Below are 22,194 nucleotides of genomic sequence, written 5' to 3'. Positions count from 1 at the left end.
GCATTATTCACAGCTGCTATTTTTTCCTCCATTACTAGTTGATGTCATTACATTTATTAGACCTCTATAATTTGACAGCAACAAAAATATAATACCTGTAACTTGTGAGTTGCTACCCAAATCATCGCATCCCTATTCCTGTTAACCCAACTCTAGCCGGAGTTTGCCGAGTCAACGGTAAAGGAAAAGATCTCCGAATGTCCACGTGGAGGATCAAATCGGCCGCATAGTCACGGAATTACTTTCAAGGAGAGGGGGAAAGAAGGGCGCTGACGAGCTGAGAGTGAATTTCACAATTACAAGAACGGGTATTGTTTGGACGTATGCACGACGAGTCTGATGATTAATTAAAGAGTCGATCTGAAGCCGACAGCATATCATTGAAGTATTCCATAGCCGTGCGACCTTCACTAGAATTGAGTTTCACCAGTAATATTATATACTCTAAGAACCAATTACATTTAGTTGTTTTGAGTTTTATTTGTATGTTCATTTTCCCACATTCCCTCCGAACACGGTTAAAATGCTCTATCTATTACACACTAAAAATACAATTGACATACCATACATAAATAAATGTGACTTTCACAATAATAATATCCCGTATTTAGACATGGTTGATGAGTTGCTGATATATCAAGCATCCCCACCACCACAAATCATAGTGAACACGCCACCACATCGATCAAGCGGCAAAACAGTGTAGTACATGCCATGGTCAAGTGCAAATACGGTGCGACCGACGATGTAAGAGGGATAATCCGAAATCATGCCCATAAAAGGAATGACAAAGCTACGGTCAAGAGAAGAAAGATGAGGGGGAGACAAACAGGACGGAAGGTGGAAGACGCTGGACCGGGGGACTGTACTTCAGTTGACGGAGTTCACTTGCACTAATAGTCCAAGAGACAGGAGCGTGCAGCCGCCAGACGAGCTGCTATCCACGGTATGGGTGATCACCCATACATGGTTAAAATCAATACCTCTTCTGGCCCACTTAAATTCATATCTGTATATAGACTTCCCAAATGACATTTGGTTCCTTCAGAACTAGACTCACTCCTCTCTGAAAACGTCCCCACCATCATAGCCGGTGTCTTGAATGCAAAACATGGCTCCTGTCACCTCCAATATGATAACAAAAAATAAAAAACCCAAACTTTATCCTCCAAATGGCAGGCCAGATATAATCGACATTATCATACTAAAATATACGTCTCACGTACACTCCCTTACTGTACGACCTCGCATCCGACCACAAACCTGTTCTTCTAACACTAACAGGTGGTACGAATCCACTGGTCCCATATAATCCAACTAATAATTTTTTTTTTCCAAAACTAATCGATTTATTACATTCATCTACGACATCGCCTCCTTCTATTCCTGACGGAGCCATTCTTAACACGGCCACTTATAATTCAATGAAATTCAGCATCAACTAGGCATCCGTTTATATTGCCAACGACACAAGTCGACACGGAATTCCCAAAGAGATCAATGATCTTATTAGCGAGAAAATTTTTATTTTGAATGAATGGCAAACAGTTAAAATCCCATAGTAAAAATGCATTATAACCGAATATCCCGCCAGTTTAGAGATGCCTTAAATGAATTTAGCAACGAACGTTGTCATGAGTATATATCGTCCCTCGAAAATGAAAGAACAGCGTACTGGAAGCTCTCCAAAACTCTGAGAATATGAATATCTCCCTTTCAAGGCCCAAACGGAGTAGTATATTCTACTGCAGACAAGGCAGAAGCCTTTGCAGATAGTCTTGAAGCCCAATTTATCCCAATAACCGACCATGATGACCCATCCTTCGTTTCAATGGTGGATTCAAAAGGAGCCTCAATTTTAACAGAATCTGATGACTTACCAATCAAATTCTCAACACCTAATAAAATCAAAAAAATAACCAACTATTTCAAGATAAAAAAGCTGCCAGTCCAGACGCATATAAAATAAAGTAGTAATATTTCTCCCTATTAAAGGCATCTGCGCCCTAACAAAGACCCACTATTAACTGAAAATCATCGCCCAATCAGTGTCCTTCCTTGCTTAGGTAAAATTCTAGAGAAAATCATTAAAACTCGATTAGAATAATTTACTCGCGAAAATAAAACTTTGCCAGATTTCCAACACGGCTTTCGACCGGGACATTCTTCAGTCCATCAACTTCTTCGCGTGGTCGAGCACATAACAGAAGGTTTCATTGATAAACAAACATACGGTGATCCTTACGCTCAACATAAGACAAGCATTCGACAGAGTATGGCATTACGGTTTACTATATAAAATTTATTTATTTATTGGTAAAGGTAAGAGACAAAATGTATCTTACGGGCTTTACCAAAGCTTAAAATGATATTCAGTTACCTTTCAGATATACATATAATTTCAGAGGACATATTATCCTCAATTCATCCACTAAAAGCTGGTGTCCCCTAAGGCGGATCACTTTCTCCTGATCTGTATAACATATATACTAATGATATTCCGCCACCAATGGACCACAACGTAAAACTTTCTCAATTCGCAGACGACAAAAACGTAATTTTAAGTTCACTGTCGTGACCACTGCTACACGCCGCGTACAGTCCCAGGCCACTCTAATAGAAGATTATTGTAAAAAAGGGAGAATTTAAATTAATCCCATTAAAAGTGCTGCAACAGTCTTCATACGAAGAGTGGCCAAACAGCCCCCGAAAATAATTCTGTTTGGTGAAAACGTTCCATGGGGAAAATCAACAAAATATCTCAGAGTAACTTTAGACTCTAAATTAACGTGGGCTTAACACATCAACGGAAAAATAATATCAGCAAATAAGTCAATATCAGCAATCTACTTCATGCTAGGTAGAAATAGTCGACTATCAGCAGAAAATAAATTACTAATCTGCAAGACGACCATAAGGTCGGGTTTTACATACGCTGCACCCATTTGACGATACGCAGCTCACACACAATTAAACAAATTACAAGACCTGCAAAACAAAGCAATTCTATTAATGTTGAATGCTCCGAAGTGCATCAGGGTAAACACTCTCCATAAAGACACAAACATTCCTCTGATAAAGGATTTAATTTTTTCACACTCGGAAAAATTCTACGCCAGCCTAGCCGGACATGAAAATCCAACCACCAACACTCTCGCTCAATACAGCGAGAAAGAAATTATGCAACATAAAAGACCTAAAGTAATCCTCCGCAAGGAGTAGGCAATTAAGTATGAAAAAATAAATAAATCCTGTCACAAGTCGCAGTATAGTTATAAGTTTCACTTCACCACAACATAATAAAATCATTCCAAGAAACGTTTTAAAAGAAAAATCCAAATTTGCAATGATGCTACAGTCAGTAAACTCATTGTTTAGGAACTCCAAGTCCAAGTCATAATTTCAATGCTAAAATTTCACCAATGCAACGAATTCGGATATTTAAAACACACGTAATACCATTTCGTAAGCGTGTCGAGTAAACATCAAGGTGTGTTAAGTTTAGTACATGAACCGTCTTACTTATAAAGATTCTCTAACATGCCGCTGCAGCAGTATAGATCTAAAAGGAAAAGGGCCGCGTACTGCTAGCGGTAAAATCTTTACTCACAATAATATTTTTTAAACTGGCTCGACTTTGTTCCAAAACCTCAAAAACATAATTTTCGAATTTCGCGATTTGTTGCTAACTTCAGTTCGTTTCTTCAGAAAACATTTGTAATATCATTGACCCGGTCTGTTTTGAAATTCATCGAAATCCGGGCAATTTTATTTCTATTCAAAATATTACTCTGATAGTGCTGCTGCAAATGGGTATTACTTTTTTTTACATTTTCATTGCGTGACCGATAAATATTTTTTAAATCAGTCAGATTTTTAACAAAATCCGCCATCTCCATCTTGACTACGATCATAATACGTTTTTATTCTTGGGGATCGGGCGGTTGAAAAATCTGTCAACTACAAATACTGCCGTATTACAGACGGTACGCATGCGTGTGATTATGAGTAACGTTTTTTACTAATCCGTTCTTATCTCTTCGTATTATCTATCATAAGAAAGACGAGAAAAGTATTAACACACCTTAGGAAATAAGACAAATCAAATTTGTGTGATTGAATTTTAAGCAGTACCCATCGTTAAGCCTTCACACTTTTGCTCAACGTTACAATTGAGTCAAGATTAGGTACGACTGGAGTGACCTAGTTTCCGACTCTCTCCAACTTTGGAGAGCTTTTTTCTTTGGCTACCTACGTCCTACAGATTTACAGAGTGCCGGGCAATTGGCACTGGTCGTATTTTTCGGATTTTAGTTCGATGTTCCTACTAGAGAACAAAAGCTTTTACTAACACGTCCGGAATAGTAATTATGATCAGAATAAATTTGATTCGTCGTGTTTAAGCACCTCCGCAAATAGTAGGCACTGAATAAGATAAGCTTTGTTCAATATTATTTTACATTATGATTCAAGCAGAATGAACCAGAACATCTGAAGTTTAAATTTAAACAATTCCTGAAGATCGATATACTGTTCACGAAGTCTTTATTTAAAGTAGGTACCTACTTGCATTATTATTAACATAAAGCTTTAAAAATAATTCTGAGGTGAAATTTCGTAGTAAAAATATTTATTCAAATTTCAGAAAATGAAGAAAAAAAATTCAGTACTTTTTGTGGTCCTATAATGATAATTGAATGTAGAGAAAAGAGGAACTTACATAACTACGATGTATACCTTGAAATGCTCCATATTATTATATACCGAAACTATTCGCTTCTCGGCACACAAATGGTGGTTTCAAACCGGGCGAAGGAATTAAAAATATATATTTTTATGTATAAGTATATGTACCTACCTATATATTTTTTACATTAATAAATATATGTTGAATAGTAGGCATATGTGCAAATCGTTGCAGAGTGAAATATACTCTCGGATTCGTTATGGTGAGTTGGCATTTTTCAGAATTGAAGCAACCTTCTGCATCGTTTTAGATAAGGATGCCACTGTTAAACAGATGCATGAGAGAAATCAAATAATTTTGATAAATCATTTTCTATAATAACGAAAAAAATTATATTTTGTAATCTTTTTCCTATAAAATGTAACTACGGTAAACTAATTCCGTCATAATAAACGGGAAAATATTATCAAAATTTTAACTCTTTTTTCTGGAAATTATTTTTAACCCATAAAAGACCAAATTAATTTAATTTGAAACAATTTTTGGACAAAACGTTTAGTCCATTTAACAAAAATCGTTTACGACTGAAGGTTTTTTCTTTAGGATTAACCTTAAAGGACCTTTAGGATTAATTATGACTCACATTTTAAACAGCAAACAATGTTACATTTTTACTTATTACAACGCAACACTCTTGGTGTTAATAATAACTATAATATCACATTGTTTTGATTATAACGTTATGCCGAGGTGGGAGAAAAGGATCTAAAAGAGGAAGGTTTGGCAGAAGCTCGATAGCTTAATATTCACAGTTTCTTTACTGAACAGCTGGAATTCTAATTTATCACTCATGAAAATATTTTACTAAAGTTCACATGAAACATGGTGATAATATAAAATATACCAGTTATATTACAAGCATCCATTCCAATGCATCAATAATTTGTGACCTCGAGAAAAAGAAGCTTAGCGCTCTGTCACAGACAGAGGTCACCTATGTAGATTGACAGTGTTGCTTTTTCTTGAATAATAAAAGTCAACATAAAATTTCTACTCTCATTTCAAAACAAGAAAGATTTATTAAATTCCTTAAGAATTGACCAATTCTACACTTTAAAATTATATAATGTTATAATGTTTTTCCCTATTTCAATGTGTTTGTAGAACCCCATTAAATATTTGTTTAGAGAGATTATTTAGCTAAAGGTATTCCAACAACTACTTCAAGGGGTGCTTCTAAGGGTTGTTAAAGGAAATTAGGGATTATGAGACATTTAAAATTTTGAAGGTTTCTTAAGACGACACAAGACTCTAATTACGGGGATTTGCTCGACGCTCACATTTTAATTAGTTCTGATGATAGTTTTACTAAAATGTCTAATGTTTCTAGAGAGATCCTTACAAAGTAAGTTATTTACGTTTAAGATTAATAAAAACGGGACCTTACCATTAAAATATTTTATGTAAAACGTTTTGAAAATTTTATAAAAGGTTTTTAACTCTAAAATTAACGGTTAGCACCAGATTTTATTTTTTTACACGATTTATTAGTACTTTCCTGAGGGGAAAAACATTTGAGATTTAAGTAATACTTTCATAAGAAAAAATAAAATAATGAACATGTTAATGTTAGGCAAGCAACGCTTCGATCAGCATCTTCAACAGCCATAGGTAGACTTTCAGTACCTATGCGCAATCACAATACCAATTTTGGAGACCGAGCTTTTGCAGTAGCAGGCCCAACAGCTTGAAACAAACTTCCTTCATATTTGCGAAAGATCGACAGCTCATCTGAGTTCCGAGCAAAACTAAAGACTCACCTTTTCAACTTGTCGTATCCAGAATGATAACCTTTTTTTATTTTTTTTTTCATCAGTAGTATTTCATTGCTCAGTCCAGGGGATTTTTAAACTTGACTTTTTTTTTTCACCGTTATTAACCGTTTATTACGCGTAAAATGTTTTTTTTAATAATATTTTATAACTGACACCACGGGCAGAAATCATAACACTTGGTATTTTTAAATATAAATTAAATATGTATGTTAGTCGTTAATCTCTAGTTTAAGCCGTAGTTGTAAGTCGTATTATAGCGGTATTGTGTAAATGCCCACTTGTTCATAAAAATATGTATAGCTTAAGTCATTAGTTAAAAGTCTTAGTTGTAAATCACTCGACATTAGTCTTAGTTATAAGTCTCTCTCTATCTATGAAACTTAGTTATAAACCAAAAGTAATTAAGTCTAAGTGATCAATGCATAAATTAAGTTGTTAAGCGCCCTTGAGGTGATTTTCTCACGAAAACGGCGCTATATAAATAATCCAATCATTATTATTATTATAAAACACGGAAAGATCGATTGGCTGACTGCTAGAGCAAAGTGGACCGTAGGTCCATCCATTACGCTGGGCCGCTCGCCGATTATTGTTTCCACACAACTTCATCTCTTATGTCGTTAAGATTCCCACTTTATTTTAGAGATTTGATAGGGAAAATTCAACCTCAGGTCTCTCTAACACACTAGTGTCGCGTGTCGCATATTTTTGTGCACGGCTGCTTTACTTACGTCGTTAAGATTCTGGTTTTATTTTAGTGTATTGTCTCGTCTTAACCTTTGTGTCGAGAATTTTGATTAATGTTCGTCCTGTTTAAGAAATTCCGTCTATGCTCGTGGGTAAAGAATTTAAATACTTAAATTGAACAGGAGAAGAATACTAATGAAATTATTTTCAGAATAATTATAACTTTATAAATTTTAAAAAAATATTTAAAATGTTCAGAGTCTGAACTTCAGACACAAAATAAAAAAAGACTACGCAGAATTGCTAGAATGTATTGATTTATTTACCAAACTTAAGTTGTTGAAGGTAATTTAAAGGCTTTAGTTATTTCACGAGAAATTACAACGAATGGACTACGAGATGCAGTTTATTTATTTAACCTTTAACTATGGACGTGAAAAAAAAATCACACTCCCATGGACGTCGGGTCACACAGACCCCTTCACAAAATTCTTCTAATTTTCAAACCTGGACCAATCTGACTTAAGCAAGGAGTTTATATGTAGAAAGTATTTATAAATAAAAGATCGAGTAATAAAAATAATCAAATTTTATTCATATTTTAATAATTATCTCCAAATTTAACAAACCTAGTCAGTTTTCAGTCTTAATTGACTTGAGATCATATTAAGGCTCCTTAATTATAGTAGGTATTACAAAAATCAAAACCAATAATTTTTCCTAGCTAATAAAAGAAACAGTAACAAAAAGTCATAAAAAAAACTTCTGAAAGAAATAAAATAAAAATTCTCACAAGGATCAAACTTATGTAAAATTACTGGCACTCAGAACATAGAGGCTTGGAAGACAAACTGGCTTCACTGGCTTCTTGCAGTTAATACAGGCATGGGTTGTCTTTCTAGAGAGCTTTGATGGGCAAAATCTACATCTTTTACGATTTTTAGGACCAACTTCTTCAGCCTGTATTGCCGCTGGGGGCACATCTGCACCTAATATTCGAGTAATTGTCAACCTCAATTCTCTAGGCAACTTTGTGCATAAAACTCGTCTTTGAGCATGTGGCAGGACTAGAGACCGCGCTTAAGTTTTCAAAAAATCACCTCTTTTTTGAAAAATTATTATTAATTATATTTTCTTTTCCTGTTCCTGATTGAACAAGACGTAAGCATTTACTCCACTTAAATCTAGAACAAATTGAAAAAGATTATAATACTAAAATGTAAGAAAATTATAGTAGACGGGTCACATAGGCCCGAGTATATTTGTATGGAAATTATAGTCAACGGGTCTCCCAGGCCCTGATCAAATTTAAAATGATTATTACTCACGTAATAAGTGCCGGATGACGTGACCTTCTCCCTCCTTGGTCATAACACAACTAAAACTGAAGCTACTGAGACGCGCGGGGATGGCACGCGCGGAGAAGGTGTTTATTCCGAGAAATTGAAGAAGGGGTTGGGCCTCTGAGACCCGACGTCCATAGTTAAAGGTTAATCATATCATGATTTTCTTCATAAATTTTATTATATTTATGGTAATTTTATTTTAAAAATTGATATTAGTAAATGGAAGCAGATATAGTGATGGGTGATTGTGATCGTGAAATTAAGGACAAAATGGATCGGTATTTAAAACATTATGAAAATAAGCAACAAAAGGATTTCTAAACATGCACATTATTTGAATGTTATTTACTATGTAAGTTTGGGGGAAATACTAAGAAGAAAATAATGTAATATTTCTTACTAGGTTTCCTGTATTCATAATTTTGAGATTCGAGTTTTTGTATTTTTTATTCAGAGGCGGGTTATTTTTTAAAAATTTCTACTTGTTTGAAAAAAAAACAAAAATATTTTAAAACAAAATTACCTACTGTAGAATGCCACCACGAATTTAACGTAGGAACTGAATGAAAATATTATCCAACATTTCCCTTTCCAAAACTGTTAATTCTAGGGGGTGTTGGGCCTTTTTGGCCAACATTTGTACAAGTTTTTACCATTTTTATGCTGTCCATTTCGTTATTTTTACCTTTTATTTATAAGTTTCCACAAATACCAAATTATTTTGCGGCTTTGAGGTGATTTCACAAAAACGGCGCTATACAAATAATCCAATCATTATTATACAATAATAATAACTTCTTTTAAACTTGTTTACAAACGGAATTATTAGTATTTTTTCTCTTACACGCTTTTGGCTTTTTGCGGACGACAATAAGATTCTAAAGATAATAAAAAATCACGATGACTGCCTCCTTTTCCAATCGAATATCGACTCTTTCAACGATTGGTGTAAAATTAATTGTTTGAAACTTAATGTCGATAAATGCAAAATTATGTCCTTCTTTAGATCAAAAAAACCGATTGTCTTCGAATACAAACTTAATAATATTTGCTTAACAACTGTTACATCTATTAAAGACCTTGGTGTCTCTCTTGATAGCAAGCTTTCTTTTTGGGATCACATAATTACAATCGTTAATAAATCCCTCAAACTACTTGGTTTCATCACTAGAATCACTTCAGACTTCAAAAACGTAAATACCCTTAGAACTCTTTACTGCTCCTTGGTTCGCCCCCATCTTGAATATGCTTGTGTTATTTGGTCTCTTTTTTATGCTGTCCACATTTGACGCATTGAATCTGTTCAACATCGGTTCTTAAGAGGGATTGCTAGGACGCTAGGTTTAGAAAAAGGCAAATACTCACATGATGAAATTGAACTAACTCTAAGCCCCTCTCCTTTGGAAGTCCGTCGGGAAAGAAATGACCTCATTTGCTTCTTCAAAATTATAAATGGTATTATTGATTCACATACTCTACTGCAACTCATTCCCTTCAATGTCCCCTCGCAAAGACTCAGAAATAATGAACTGCTCTTCCTCAACCATCATTCGACAAATTATGGATATTATTCATCATTTTCCAGAATGTGTAGACTGGTCAACTCAAGTCAAAACCTTAACTTTTTTGGGATAAGTCTGAATGATTTTTGCCAGTCGCTAAACAAGTGACGGAATATTATAAGTGTCCTGTGGTCCTGACCCACGGCGTATTCTTGACTTGATTCGACTTGTCACTTTATTTTCTTATATTATTTCTACCATATGTCTTTGCTTTCATGTACCTTTTTCTACTCCCGTATTTTTCATTTTACTGTATTCGTGTTATTATTTTGTAATTTGGACGATGTCCGTTAATAAATAAATACATAAATTCAAAATGGCTAAGGAATAATCTGAAGCGGCTTAAAGTGATACATTTATACAATATAAATAAAATATGAATGGTACTAACGCTCACCTGGATGGAGGGGTAGGCCCGGAAGTAGGCGCAGAAGCCTCCAGCGATGGCCAACAGCGCGATCACGTTGACCACCACCTGCGCGAAGCGAAACTTCAGGCGGCCCTGCGTCACATAGGGGTTGGATGACCTTCTCATGTCGCGGATTATCTGCCAATCACAAAAACAATTAAACAAGTTGCCAAGTCAGAAGCAGTCATTTTGTCTCGATCATTCATAATGGCCACACTTTAGGGAAACATAACTGCTTTTTCCCGCGGTCAGGACATAAACGTTTCATTTTGTATTGGTCAGACAAAAGCGTAGGGGGGTCGACTTAAAAAAAAGTCATTTTGTCTCGATTATTAAAAAAGTTCGAATCATTGAGACAAAACGGCTATTCCAGCGAAAAAAAACACATTTCATCGGCAAAGTACTAAATTGTACTTGCGGTACTTTTCCCAACTTTACAGCATAGTGTTTACACATCGGATTTAAAAAAAAACACCATTATTTCCATTTTCACTTAAAATTATTTATAGTCAAAACCAAGATTTAAACCAGGGCACATTAAATATATAACACATTAAATTGAAACTTGGAAGATAATGACCTACTTTTTAAAAAATAACTTAGAACCGGTTGTTTCGGAGAATTTGAACAATTCTTCAAATTTAAAAGTTTATTTTCAAGTTTTGTGGAAGATTTTTTCAAGTTCTACTATTATTTCAGTTCTGTCAAGCAGCTAGCTTATAATGATATAATAACAGAACTTGAATCGGAGTTTCACAGAACCCGAAAATGAACGTTGAAATTTGAAGAATTTTTAAAATTCTCCGAAACAACCCGTCCTTGGTAAATGACAAATCTCAGTAATATTCACCGGTTTCAGACTAAACAAAAAGTTATTCTCTAATCTGATTCAGCTTTCAATTTTCATACCTTTCTATCCCTTACCTATTTAAATAATTACGTCTTAACCCCAACGAACGATCAAACTATGTTCATTCAACTGTGTCATTTGATGTTTTTCTCATTGTGCTAGAAGTTATAATATATATATTTGGTTAAATTATAATGTTATTTTATGAATTGGCTGATTGGTTATACTAGTATCCTAAATAAGCGAGCCAATTTATATCAATGTGCCAAAAATCATGCAATATCTAGCATTAACCGGGATAAAGGATATTCATGTAAATCAGTTAAAACATCTACTTTAAAGTCTGTAATCTACCAAATATCAAATGTAATGTCAAGATCATTAAAAGCAGCATATAGCAGGTTGTTAAAAATAATTATACATAATTTCACTTATCGTTTTTACCTACAAAATGAATAACTTTCCAGAAAGAAACAAGCACTAACATTATACATATACCTAAAGAGAAGATCAGCTTACTTGAAAAAGTGAATACCTTCAAACGGTGAACTACTTAGACGTTACAAAATTGCACAGCTTTACCAGATAAAAACGTCAAAAAAAAAACACAGAAAGTGTAATATGATTTAACGGGCATTTTTGCTAAAATTTGTATCCATTTGTAGCATTTTTGCTTTTCATTCCGTTGCTTTTCAGTTTTATTTAAGGTTTCCACCAATACCAGATTATTAGACGAAAGAATTTTTTTCATTGATAAAAATGTATGAATAACTACCATACTATGTACTCCTCGCTGTCCAGGATAAAAAATTAGAATATTCTGTCGACAGCTTTAACATATCACTTAATTAATACAAATGGTTGTATCATTGAAGAAGATGTGGAGTACTAATAAATTTAAATGACATATGTAATAAATAGATCGAGACAAAGAACAATTAAGGGTGACGGTCTCAACTGGGAATCGAACCTAGAATATCCGCCAAACAAAAGATTGTTGCTGGGGCACTTCAGTTGTGAATAAAATTTAAAAAAAATTGTTACTTCCCCTAAAAATCGTGATAAAAAATAAATAGATGCAGTCATGAAATGGAACTAAAGGATTTTATATCAGAAAAAAAAAAATTATGTATTTTTTTTATCTTGACAACAGCGCCTTCTATCGAGTCTAAAACTATCCTATATTTCAAGCTGGAACCAGCCATATACGTTTAAAAAATCTAATTGAAATCGGTTGGGCGGTTTCGGAGATTAGTGTGTACGAACACAGTGACACGTTATTAATATCAAAGCTCATCTTACAAAACTAAAATGGCTTGGTTTACGTGCCGAAAGAGGATATAGAAGGAATATTACGGTTTTACTAACAGTGTTACAATCGCAAAATCGCAAAATGAATAAATGTTTTTTTTATGATTCCAATTGTGACTGTTTTCCAATTCTTTTGGTTTATTTGAAGTTTATCAATTTGTTCAGGTTGCTTCCTGTCACGAATATCCTCGAATATCGTGAAACTGTTTCGGCTATATTGTTTATCTTGTCAAAGAGAGCTTAACTGGGTGTCGATAGATTTAAGCCCCTAAAATATAAAATACGAGATATTAATAAAACAGTTCCAGAACGACCGGATTAACTTCGGTATGTATTATTTTTTTATAAATGTCACAAAGATAAAACCTAAATTAAAATAAGTATTTTTACATGTGACCCATTTATTAATTTTTTTATGTATTAACGTAGTGTAGAATTTCTAGCTCCCATATATACCCCGTCAAATGTGAAGTGATAATTATTGTCATGTCGTATATCAAACACCTTACTCATAAAATAACTTACCTTGTGGTGCAGAGACATATTGGATCCATTCTGGAATCTGACGATGGTCTGAAGGCTGGCGGGGGTGGAGGCGCTTTTGGTGAGGGGTGATCCCCCGCCCCCGCTCTCGGAGGACGCAGGTGGGGGTGCGGGCGGCGCTGGGCCCAGCTTGGAGCACAGACGGCTGCTCTTGGTGGTGTGGTGGTGAGGCAGCAGCGGGGCCTCCATGGTCTTGGTCGTGTAGCTCGGAGACGACGTCTGACTAAAGCTGTCGCTCGAGACGCTGGAGTCTTGTCTGAGTGACACCTTTCCTCCATTGCTCTGGTTCGATGGTACAGAAGTCAATGGAGGTGGAACATTAGATATCTTCCTATTCGAGTTCATACTGTCTTGCATCACTTGGTTTATGTTCTTTTGCGATGACTGCACGTTTTTCTTGTACGAGTTGGTCTTTTGCATATTTTGGTTATGGTCTTGCTCGTTTTGGCATCCGTTTATAATGTTTCCTGTGAGGTTATTGTTGCAATTCTCGAAGTTGTCTGTTCTGTACTGCATGTTGGCGAAGGGTTGTTCGGTTTGGTTTTGCTGCTTTCTCGATGACGGGGGGTTTTGGTTTTCTCTGGAGCGGTTTGGTTGTTTAGGGGTGAACATGGTATAGAGGTGACTATTCTTATCAGGTGGAGGAAGGTTCCTGGCCGGCGGAGGGGGAGGGGGCGGTGCGGGCGGAGTGACCCGAGGGGCCAAAGGGGGCTGGGGACTAGAGCGCCGCGGTGGGGGAGGGACTACGAGTGGAGGTACTGGGGGTGCCGTAGGAGCCACAGGAGATCTCTTGGGGACTGCGGGAACCCTCAAAGGAATCGGTGGTGGTGGTGTCGGCCTTTGTATAACCTACGAACAGAATATTTTTTTTACAAAACAGGACACAATATTAAAGCAGATTTTTCTAATTTTAAAATGAAATCATTAAACTATTAATGTTGTTATTGTGTTGTTAAAAGTTAGTAAACTTATCTATTCTCTGAAAAAACTCTATTGCGTGATTTTTCAACCTTATACATAATCTTATTTGGCAGAGCTAAGTATATATCCACTATCCATACTTCACCTTGTATTACAGTGTTCTCAATCTGTCTATCAACCGCTGTTCTTGATGTCGTAACACGAGCGCGTAAATCTTAATATCTCTCGTCTTGGCAATAGTATTGTTCAGCGATGTCTTGACTTGTCATTCGACTCAAGCCGGAGATAGAACAATAGCGGTGTTATCACTATATTATCTGGGACGCACGTGATAAATCAACACATTGAACACTGAACCTAAACACGCCACTAAACATCCACTGGATGTTTATTGAAGATTGTAACCACAATGAGGGTGTGAAAGTTTTTATGAACCTTTGGCTTTTCTCATTTCAAGTTTTCCAAGTGGTTGAAAAGGCAAAATATTTTTTTTTCTTAATTAGAGAACAACCTTCCTACAAACAACATCAGTGGTAGACACACCTAATATTTGAGCCCTTGCCCGGAATAATGTTGTATCCAACAAAACTCTAAATGTTAATTGATCGGTGAAATAATGTAGGGTATGATATTGTGCAACTCTTAAGGAAGTTATTATGGTAACGATAATTACTTACGCCTATGGCAGCATTTTAAAGATTTTAAGATGGTTTACGGAAGAACGTTGTAAAATGTTATTTGTCTAAATCACGGAGCGTTTTAAATAGTGAATTAAAATTCACGGAAATAAAATGAGAAAACGGACATATTATGGCTTCAACTGAAAAGACTTAAAAGCCAGGAAGCTGAAGGATTTAGAAAAGTAGTAAATGTTCAGAAAAAATGTTAGCCTTTTTTTTTCCACGTTAAAACGGATTTGTGGAATAATGATAACAATAATATCTCGTTATAAATCGTTTGAATTATTCATATTGTTATTTGACTGCTAAGCTCAAATACCTCAATATCTATTATTATATAATATTATCTTCTGCAGGGCACTATTTAATGAAGCAGAGTAAAAAAAACAATATATGGAATAATGTAGTGAGTAAAATTTTCATTTACAACATTTTTCCACAAATTCACCATAAATTCTAATTCAATTGTCTTTCTTCACCACTTTGCATTTACAACTCTTAAGAATTACTGCTTCCGATTTTTTTCTCAAAACAAGATTGTTGATGGACACAATATTATTCTGGACAAGGGCTGAACTATTATTTAACCCTTGATTTATCCGGTAGGTCCCTGGGACTCCATTGAAAACTTTTAGCGCTCATAAAACCGTTTGTTTTTTGAATTACAAATTGTGCGTTCCAGTACCTTCACGCAGTGATACTCCAAATGTAAGGGAGAGCGGACGACGATGTGCGTGGCTCCGATAGGTGAGTAATCTCGCTAGGGTATTAATGTTACAGTTTTAGCCTATTTACAGTATTGTCACCTGTGTCCACCGCGTCTAAAAAAGAAAACTGTATATATTTGCCATAGTTGTACTAAGACTGTGTGCCTTGGCTGTACAAAAAAATATGCAATTACTGTGTCACCCTCCGTGACTAGAAGGTCTTGCACCTTGTTTTTTTGTTCGAACAAAAGGTTTTTTGTTGTTGCTTTTTATAAGAATTGATTATGTTTTTGTTATATTTCTTTAAAAAATAGTTTTGTTTTTGAAATGTTGAGACTAGAAGTTAGGTCTCGTAATTTAGTTACAAAAAGTGCCATATTCTAGAAGTTACTTAATAAAAGGCCGTGATTCTATAATTTTAAGTAAAAACCTATGTCATTGCAAAACCAAATATATAATAAACAAATGTAATTAGCACGTCATTTAAAGAAGTGTTTTATTTCATGTTAAATTAACGATTTTATTTCCGGAAGTCCTGGGGACTCCACCAGGTAAATTGTGTATGTATGAAGTCACCGGGTAAATCAAGGGTTAAATATTTATTATATTTAGGGTTATATATTTAAGGGTTATCTTTTTGGGAAAAAGTCTATATCTCGGTAGTCAAGTCAAGTTGTGGTACCAGGAAACATCGTCAAACTCCCAATCACAACTCTGTTGAACTCTATCAACTAAATAACTACACACAGCACTAAGGATGGGTTGTTTCACAGAATTTGAACAATTCATCGAATTTAATTAAAGTTAAAGTTCTGAAAAATTCTAATCAAGTTCTGTTAATATTTTAATTTTGTGTTACAACAGAACTCGAATAGAACCTTCACAGATCTTGAAAATTAGCTTTGAAATATGATGAATTGTTTACTAAACAAATTCTGTGAAACAAACCGGCCTAACTACAACACTAAACCGATGAATAAAATAATTATACCGGAATCTGAATTTGAATCGGCTTCTGCTGCAGCCGCGAGGGCCTCGACGGCGGGCAGTAGGGCAGTGCGTCAGACGGGCAGTACTTGAAGCCCCCGCCCGCTCCGGCAGGACCGGCGCCCGGCACGCCGGCATTGGCAGGCGCGGTACAGTAGCCGGCCGAGTGCCTGCGGGCTGGGGGCGCCGGCCGAAGCAGAGACAGCAGTCCTCGGTCCCCACCCGCGCCGCCCGCTAGGCTCGCTGCACGACTGCATCTGGCCAAACACAGCGCACTCAACTTCACATGCAACATGAACTCTTTCATCTTACTGTTTTTAACCCCGAGACCAATATTATTTCTCACAGTCTGATACGGACTCTTCATAAAATACACGCTATCTCATTTTTAATAACGGATATACGATTTAAACACAACACCACGCTTTCAGGTTGCAAACAAAAACTTACTACGGACGTTCCCGAAAACAAAATAATTGTATGCAACAAACTTTAGCATTTCAAAAATATTTGTCAAGGCTTGAATTTTTTTTCATTAAATATTAGAAGAAAAGGGAATTATATCAAAGATACTTTTTTCTCATAAAAAGTGTTTGTTAGGGTCGTGTAAAGTGGTAATTACAGTTTACACGGCAAAACAACCTCTAAAACTTTATCCATGTTTGTGTTACAATTATATCACGCAATTTTATAACACTAAAATCTGAAAGAGTTTTTCATGTGCTCTTAAAAATCATAATTTATTTTTAAATACGACCAAATACAGTGAATTTAAGTGGAAACAAATGTAATCAATTTTTATGCCTTTGGTATGGTCTTTGACCAGGACGATTCTGAAGTTATCTTCCACTCTGGACTGAGAGACAAAATGAGCTTTCCGATAAGCAGGATTTGAACCCCTATCCTCTAGATCAAGAGTCAAGGAGCTAGACATTCTGTTACGTATTAAACTAAGATAGTTTTTCTTGTTACTGATCACATCTTACATACAAATGCAATTAGGTACCTATTCCGATATACATGTACAAGCAGTAATTTCTCAATAAACTTCGTTGGTGTTTCCATATTCTAGAAACAACCAAGCAAATACCGAGAGCATTCAGAACAGAGCTTATTATTTGTTAGTTGTTAGTTTATTATTAATAAGCAATATTCATTTGATTCATCTGAGAAGCAATAAAAACACTCAGTAAGATCACATCATAAGCTTCGATGCATTCTTGGAAAATAGATTACAAAATGTAACACAAAAATATAATAACATATTAATGAGCAATTTTCTCTCGTCGTTACCGAGAAACAATTATATCTTCCTTTAGATAGTAAGTAAATTCTTCGCGGAAATTGTTAAACATAGTGTAATATCTTCGGCTAACGAACAGTAATTAAAAAAGATGAAGGCAGAGGTGACATAGGTATATATTTTTCGTGCCGATTTTGATAAAAATATCAAGTTTTACTTTTCTAGCCGATTTATAGATTCAGCTTACTTTTAAAAAAAGTTATTTATAACTGAATAAAATTTTAAACTTATTATTGCATTGACGTAAGATCAGGCCAATTTCTATATTCTATAGATTTTTTTTTTGAAGAAAGATGAAGAAGATAAAAAAGATTAAGAAGATGAAGGAAACGTAGAAGATGAAGAAGATAAAAAAGATTAAGAAGATGAAGGAAACGTAGAAGATGAAGAAGATAAAAAAGATTAAGAAAATGAAGGAGATGAAGAAGATGAGAATACAAAGATGATGAAGAAGATGAGGTTATGAAGAATAACATCTATAAGAAGGAGAAGGCATCGGCATACCTCGCTCTGTTGGCGTCGAAGTTGTGATCAGCCGGCGTGGACGTACGGCCTAGCGCGTCAGGATGTAGCTGCTGGCTCACCATACTCCCTCCCTGCGCCCATGCTACCGTCAGCCAATCTAAACAACAAAACAAACATTACAAATAAGCTGTTGTTACACTAGGGTAGTAGTTCGTGTAAATCAGATAGTTTGGCCTTTTGACAAACAGAACATGTTTCACTTCCACCACAGTCATTTTTTTTACTTGTTTGATTCATTGATTTGTCCATAAGTTTGTCAAAATATAAAATTTATAAAAATAGTATAAAAAACCTTTTTTAAGCGTAATGATAAAATTGAAATTTTTAAGCATTATTTTCAATACCCCGAAAAATCGCATGTAATCAATATTCCGCAAATTTATTTGAATTCTAAACTATTTATTTTCAATGAGATCACACACAAAAAATCAAAACGGCGTTTTTTCGCAAACTCATCTTTACGACACAACTTTTCCCATAAGACTAAGTTTTAAAGCTTAGAAAGTTGACAACCGTGCTTTTTATTACCCTCTTCTGAGAATTTTCATTTAGGCGAGTTAAATCTTAAGATCTTCTAACACTTTTCGTTTTATAGATGTTTTTACTGCCTTTTAATATCGCACTGAAACGTCTGTCTCGTTATTAAATGAAGCGGAAACGATAAAAATAAACAGAGGTTTATTTGTTTCAAAACTAATGCGTGTTTGTCGTGGCATTAAATAAGAAATTAAAAGATTAGGAAAAATGTTTTGCTTATTAACTTGTTAAATGTTTATCGAAAGCATTCCTTCATTTTAAGACCGCTAAATAATTTTTTTGCACTGACATCGTTTCGAATGGAGAATGAAATGTTTATTTTATAATTATATATCTGATAGTCATCACTAGGGGGCTTCGTTTGAGATTTTGCATTGTTTATTCCACAAATAATTGCAATAAGGGAGATAAGCCAAGAACCATTATTAGTGTGATACCGCGTGCACAAAAAAGGTCGCTAACATCGTCGTAACCCATACGGCAAATCGAAAATACGGTGCCCCGCATTGTTTTATCTACACGTCAAACGCATAACTTTCATTGGTTCGCCGCATTGAGAGTCCGTGAAGTATGGTCGTAGCTCGGTGATAATCGGCAAGTTGCCATTCTTTGTTTCTTACGGTTTATTCACACTGAAAAAAGTTACAATATGTGCATTGAATTTTTTTAAAGCAAACTATGTTGCAGCTTATGATGATCTAAAAATAGTTGCGTTGACTTTCATAAAAGTTTACTCTGAAATTTTCATGACGCCAGTCACTCATTAGAGAGATTATGCTGCCTTTGGAAGCAGATTTCTGCTTTTATTTCGTACCTTTTTTCAATCGAGATAATGCTTCAATAATATTCTACTTACTAACTTTAAAATCTTTAGCTGAAAAAGAATTTTAATCACTCAAAAGACCTGTTATTATTTTTCTGCAAAGTGTTCCCAAGAACATACATACAAAGTATACCTGTGTATGAACAGTCTGTTAATAAATTGTAAAATATTTGTAATACAAATGGAGGGCGCTGCAAACGTTTTAACGGGTAACCCTTCAGGCTTTTAAATATTTTTACCTACTAATCCCCAACCCAACCAACTGACGAGTCGTTCCCATAGAACTGACGGGGCATCGAGAATTTTGACGATGTTTTAAATTAACACTGACTATGATTGAAAATACTTTTTGAGGATAATCTTGATGTGATTTGAATGTAAATTGATTTTTATGCAACCTTACTGGACATTTTTTGGTTTGTATTATACCTATTTTTTAAAAATTTTATATTTCATGTTTTATGGATTTTTACGGTGTGAAAAACAAGAGTAAGTTTTTTTTATACATTTTTAAAAACTTAAATATAGTTCGTCCACCTGAATTCTCCAGGAAACCAATATATAGAAATTATGTAAAAACTATTGTAAGTGATTTCAGCTGCGGATATTTGCGGGTAGTTACTTTTTATTATCTTTACTCTATTGGAGAGATAATAATATCTATATTAAGCTATATCGTGAATGTGGATTATTATTATTTATGTCTACTAACTTTTAATATTTTCGTTTACTCTAATCTCCTTCTAAAAATATTTTTAGTAGATATTACAAAATTAAATAAAATTTAAACACTCCAATTTTATATTTCTCAATGTTTGTTTTTAGTACCTAGGTACAACTCAAGATAATATTTTAATTCCAATTTTTATATCATTAAATACAACAAATATAATGACCATTTTCCCAGGAGTGAGTTAAAAAACATTTTATTTTATTTGTTCAGTCAGCTTTGTTTCCGTAAAAGATGTTTCCGTTCAATTTAGTATCTTCGCTTTATTTTATGCACTAATTTTTACTTATGATTTTCCATTCAGAACATTATTCCTATCTTTTTAAATAATATTAAAATACAAAAAAAAACGAGTTTCAGGATAACCTAATTTATAACTTTTCTTTGTGCTTAAACTCAAACGTTCTTAAGAAAGTGTGAAATCTATTAAAAATATTTTTAAATAATAATAATACCTATACTTATAAATCACTAAGATAACATAATTTCCATGTTTTAGAATTTTTCAGTACCTTAACGTTAATTTCAGCAAACCCAATTTTATTTTAAGTTTGTTTCAAAATTTTCATGAAAAAACAGTTTTCTCACTAACCATGTTCGCAAAAACACACTTTTGCGACACCGTGCGACGCGAAGCGACGGAGAAAGTTCTCTTGGAATTCGGAATGCTTCCGAGGTATTTCAAATGTGCCATATATTTCTTTTTTTGAAGTCGTCATAAAAAAATATTTTAGAAACTAGATAAACCTTACGGATATTTATATTAAAAAAAAACACAGTTTTTTCTAAATAATAGAAATTTACCATCCAATGTAAAAAAGTTAACAAATAAAACGTTTTGACTCGAAAATTCCATACTTATAAAATGATTCGATATTTAAAAAACTCATTCCTTTAATGTAAGAAAACTGTTTACTTTTTTATGTCGTTTATACAATAAAAAATATTAATATATTTCTAACCTTCAAATGTCAATGAAAAAATCCCGCCAATTGTTAATCATTCCCTTTGACAATTTTTTATGATTTTTTACATCAAATCAAGTTTAAATAGTTGAGAAAACCTGAGAAGAATAATTATTCTTTCCAACGACAGACAAATCACATATCTCCGCATTATAGAAAACACTTTTAAAATGTGTAGGCGCCCGGTAGATATCTGTCCTTCCAGGAATTTGATGGTTGTGGCTAGTAATGTCCTTCCAACGCTTGAAGGGTTAAATGAAAAGGCAAGGTTGAAAGGAAAAATACAGATAATTAAAAAAAACACTACGGTCCAAGTGATTTTTTTCCACGACAACATCAAACGATTTTCAGATAAAAGTGATCCTTCCTGATATGAGATAATTCTACACCATATTCTAAAGAAATTTAATTTTCAAACACGTTATTTAAAAGATTTTTTTGCTTTATTTTTGAAACGTAAATAAGATATTATATTATCAAAGAAGCCATTCATGAAATGTATCAAAACTTGAATCGCGTACTAAGCAGTTAGAGAAGAATTAAATTAACTCATTTTTTGATTGCTAAAATTGGGAATCAATACATTGCTTATACTTGAATATGGATATCAAAAATCGATTCATAAAATAGTTTCCATTTTATTAAATTTATTATAGAATATGTTGGGAGTATGTGCGCATAGGATGCTTTCACCGTTTTGTTCTCCCCAACTCTTCAAATAATTGTAGGAAAATATATTCACGCAACTGGAATGTCAATCAACCTTGATAACGGTTTAATTTCTGA

At 34.3% G+C, this 22,194-nt stretch overlaps 1 protein-coding gene across 1 annotated transcript in view; it reads right to left on the bottom strand.

The window, feature by feature from the left end:
- LOC149424999 (atrial natriuretic peptide-converting enzyme-like) overlaps window positions 1–13,973 on the bottom strand; it is a 94,255-nt gene extending 80,282 nt beyond the window's left edge. The window contains exons 1-2 of the mRNA XM_089650899.1: window positions 13,213–13,973; window positions 10,509–10,664 (exon numbers count right to left, since the gene is read on the bottom strand). Coding sequence (XP_089507025.1) covers window positions 10,509–10,664; window positions 13,213–13,842 — 786 coding nt within the window. The 5' untranslated portion in view covers window positions 13,843–13,973. The remainder of the gene's footprint in view (window positions 1–10,508; window positions 10,665–13,212) is intronic.
- Window positions 13,974–22,194: the final 8,221 nt, after the last annotated feature.

The sequence above is a fragment of the Hesperophylax consimilis genome, chromosome 3, assembly GCF_061612785.1.
Source record: "Hesperophylax consimilis isolate HC1 chromosome 3, BYU_Hcon_1.0, whole genome shotgun sequence".
NCBI lineage: Eukaryota > Metazoa > Arthropoda > Insecta > Trichoptera > Limnephilidae > Hesperophylax > Hesperophylax consimilis.
This window is presented reverse-complemented; position numbering and strand designations above follow the sequence as displayed.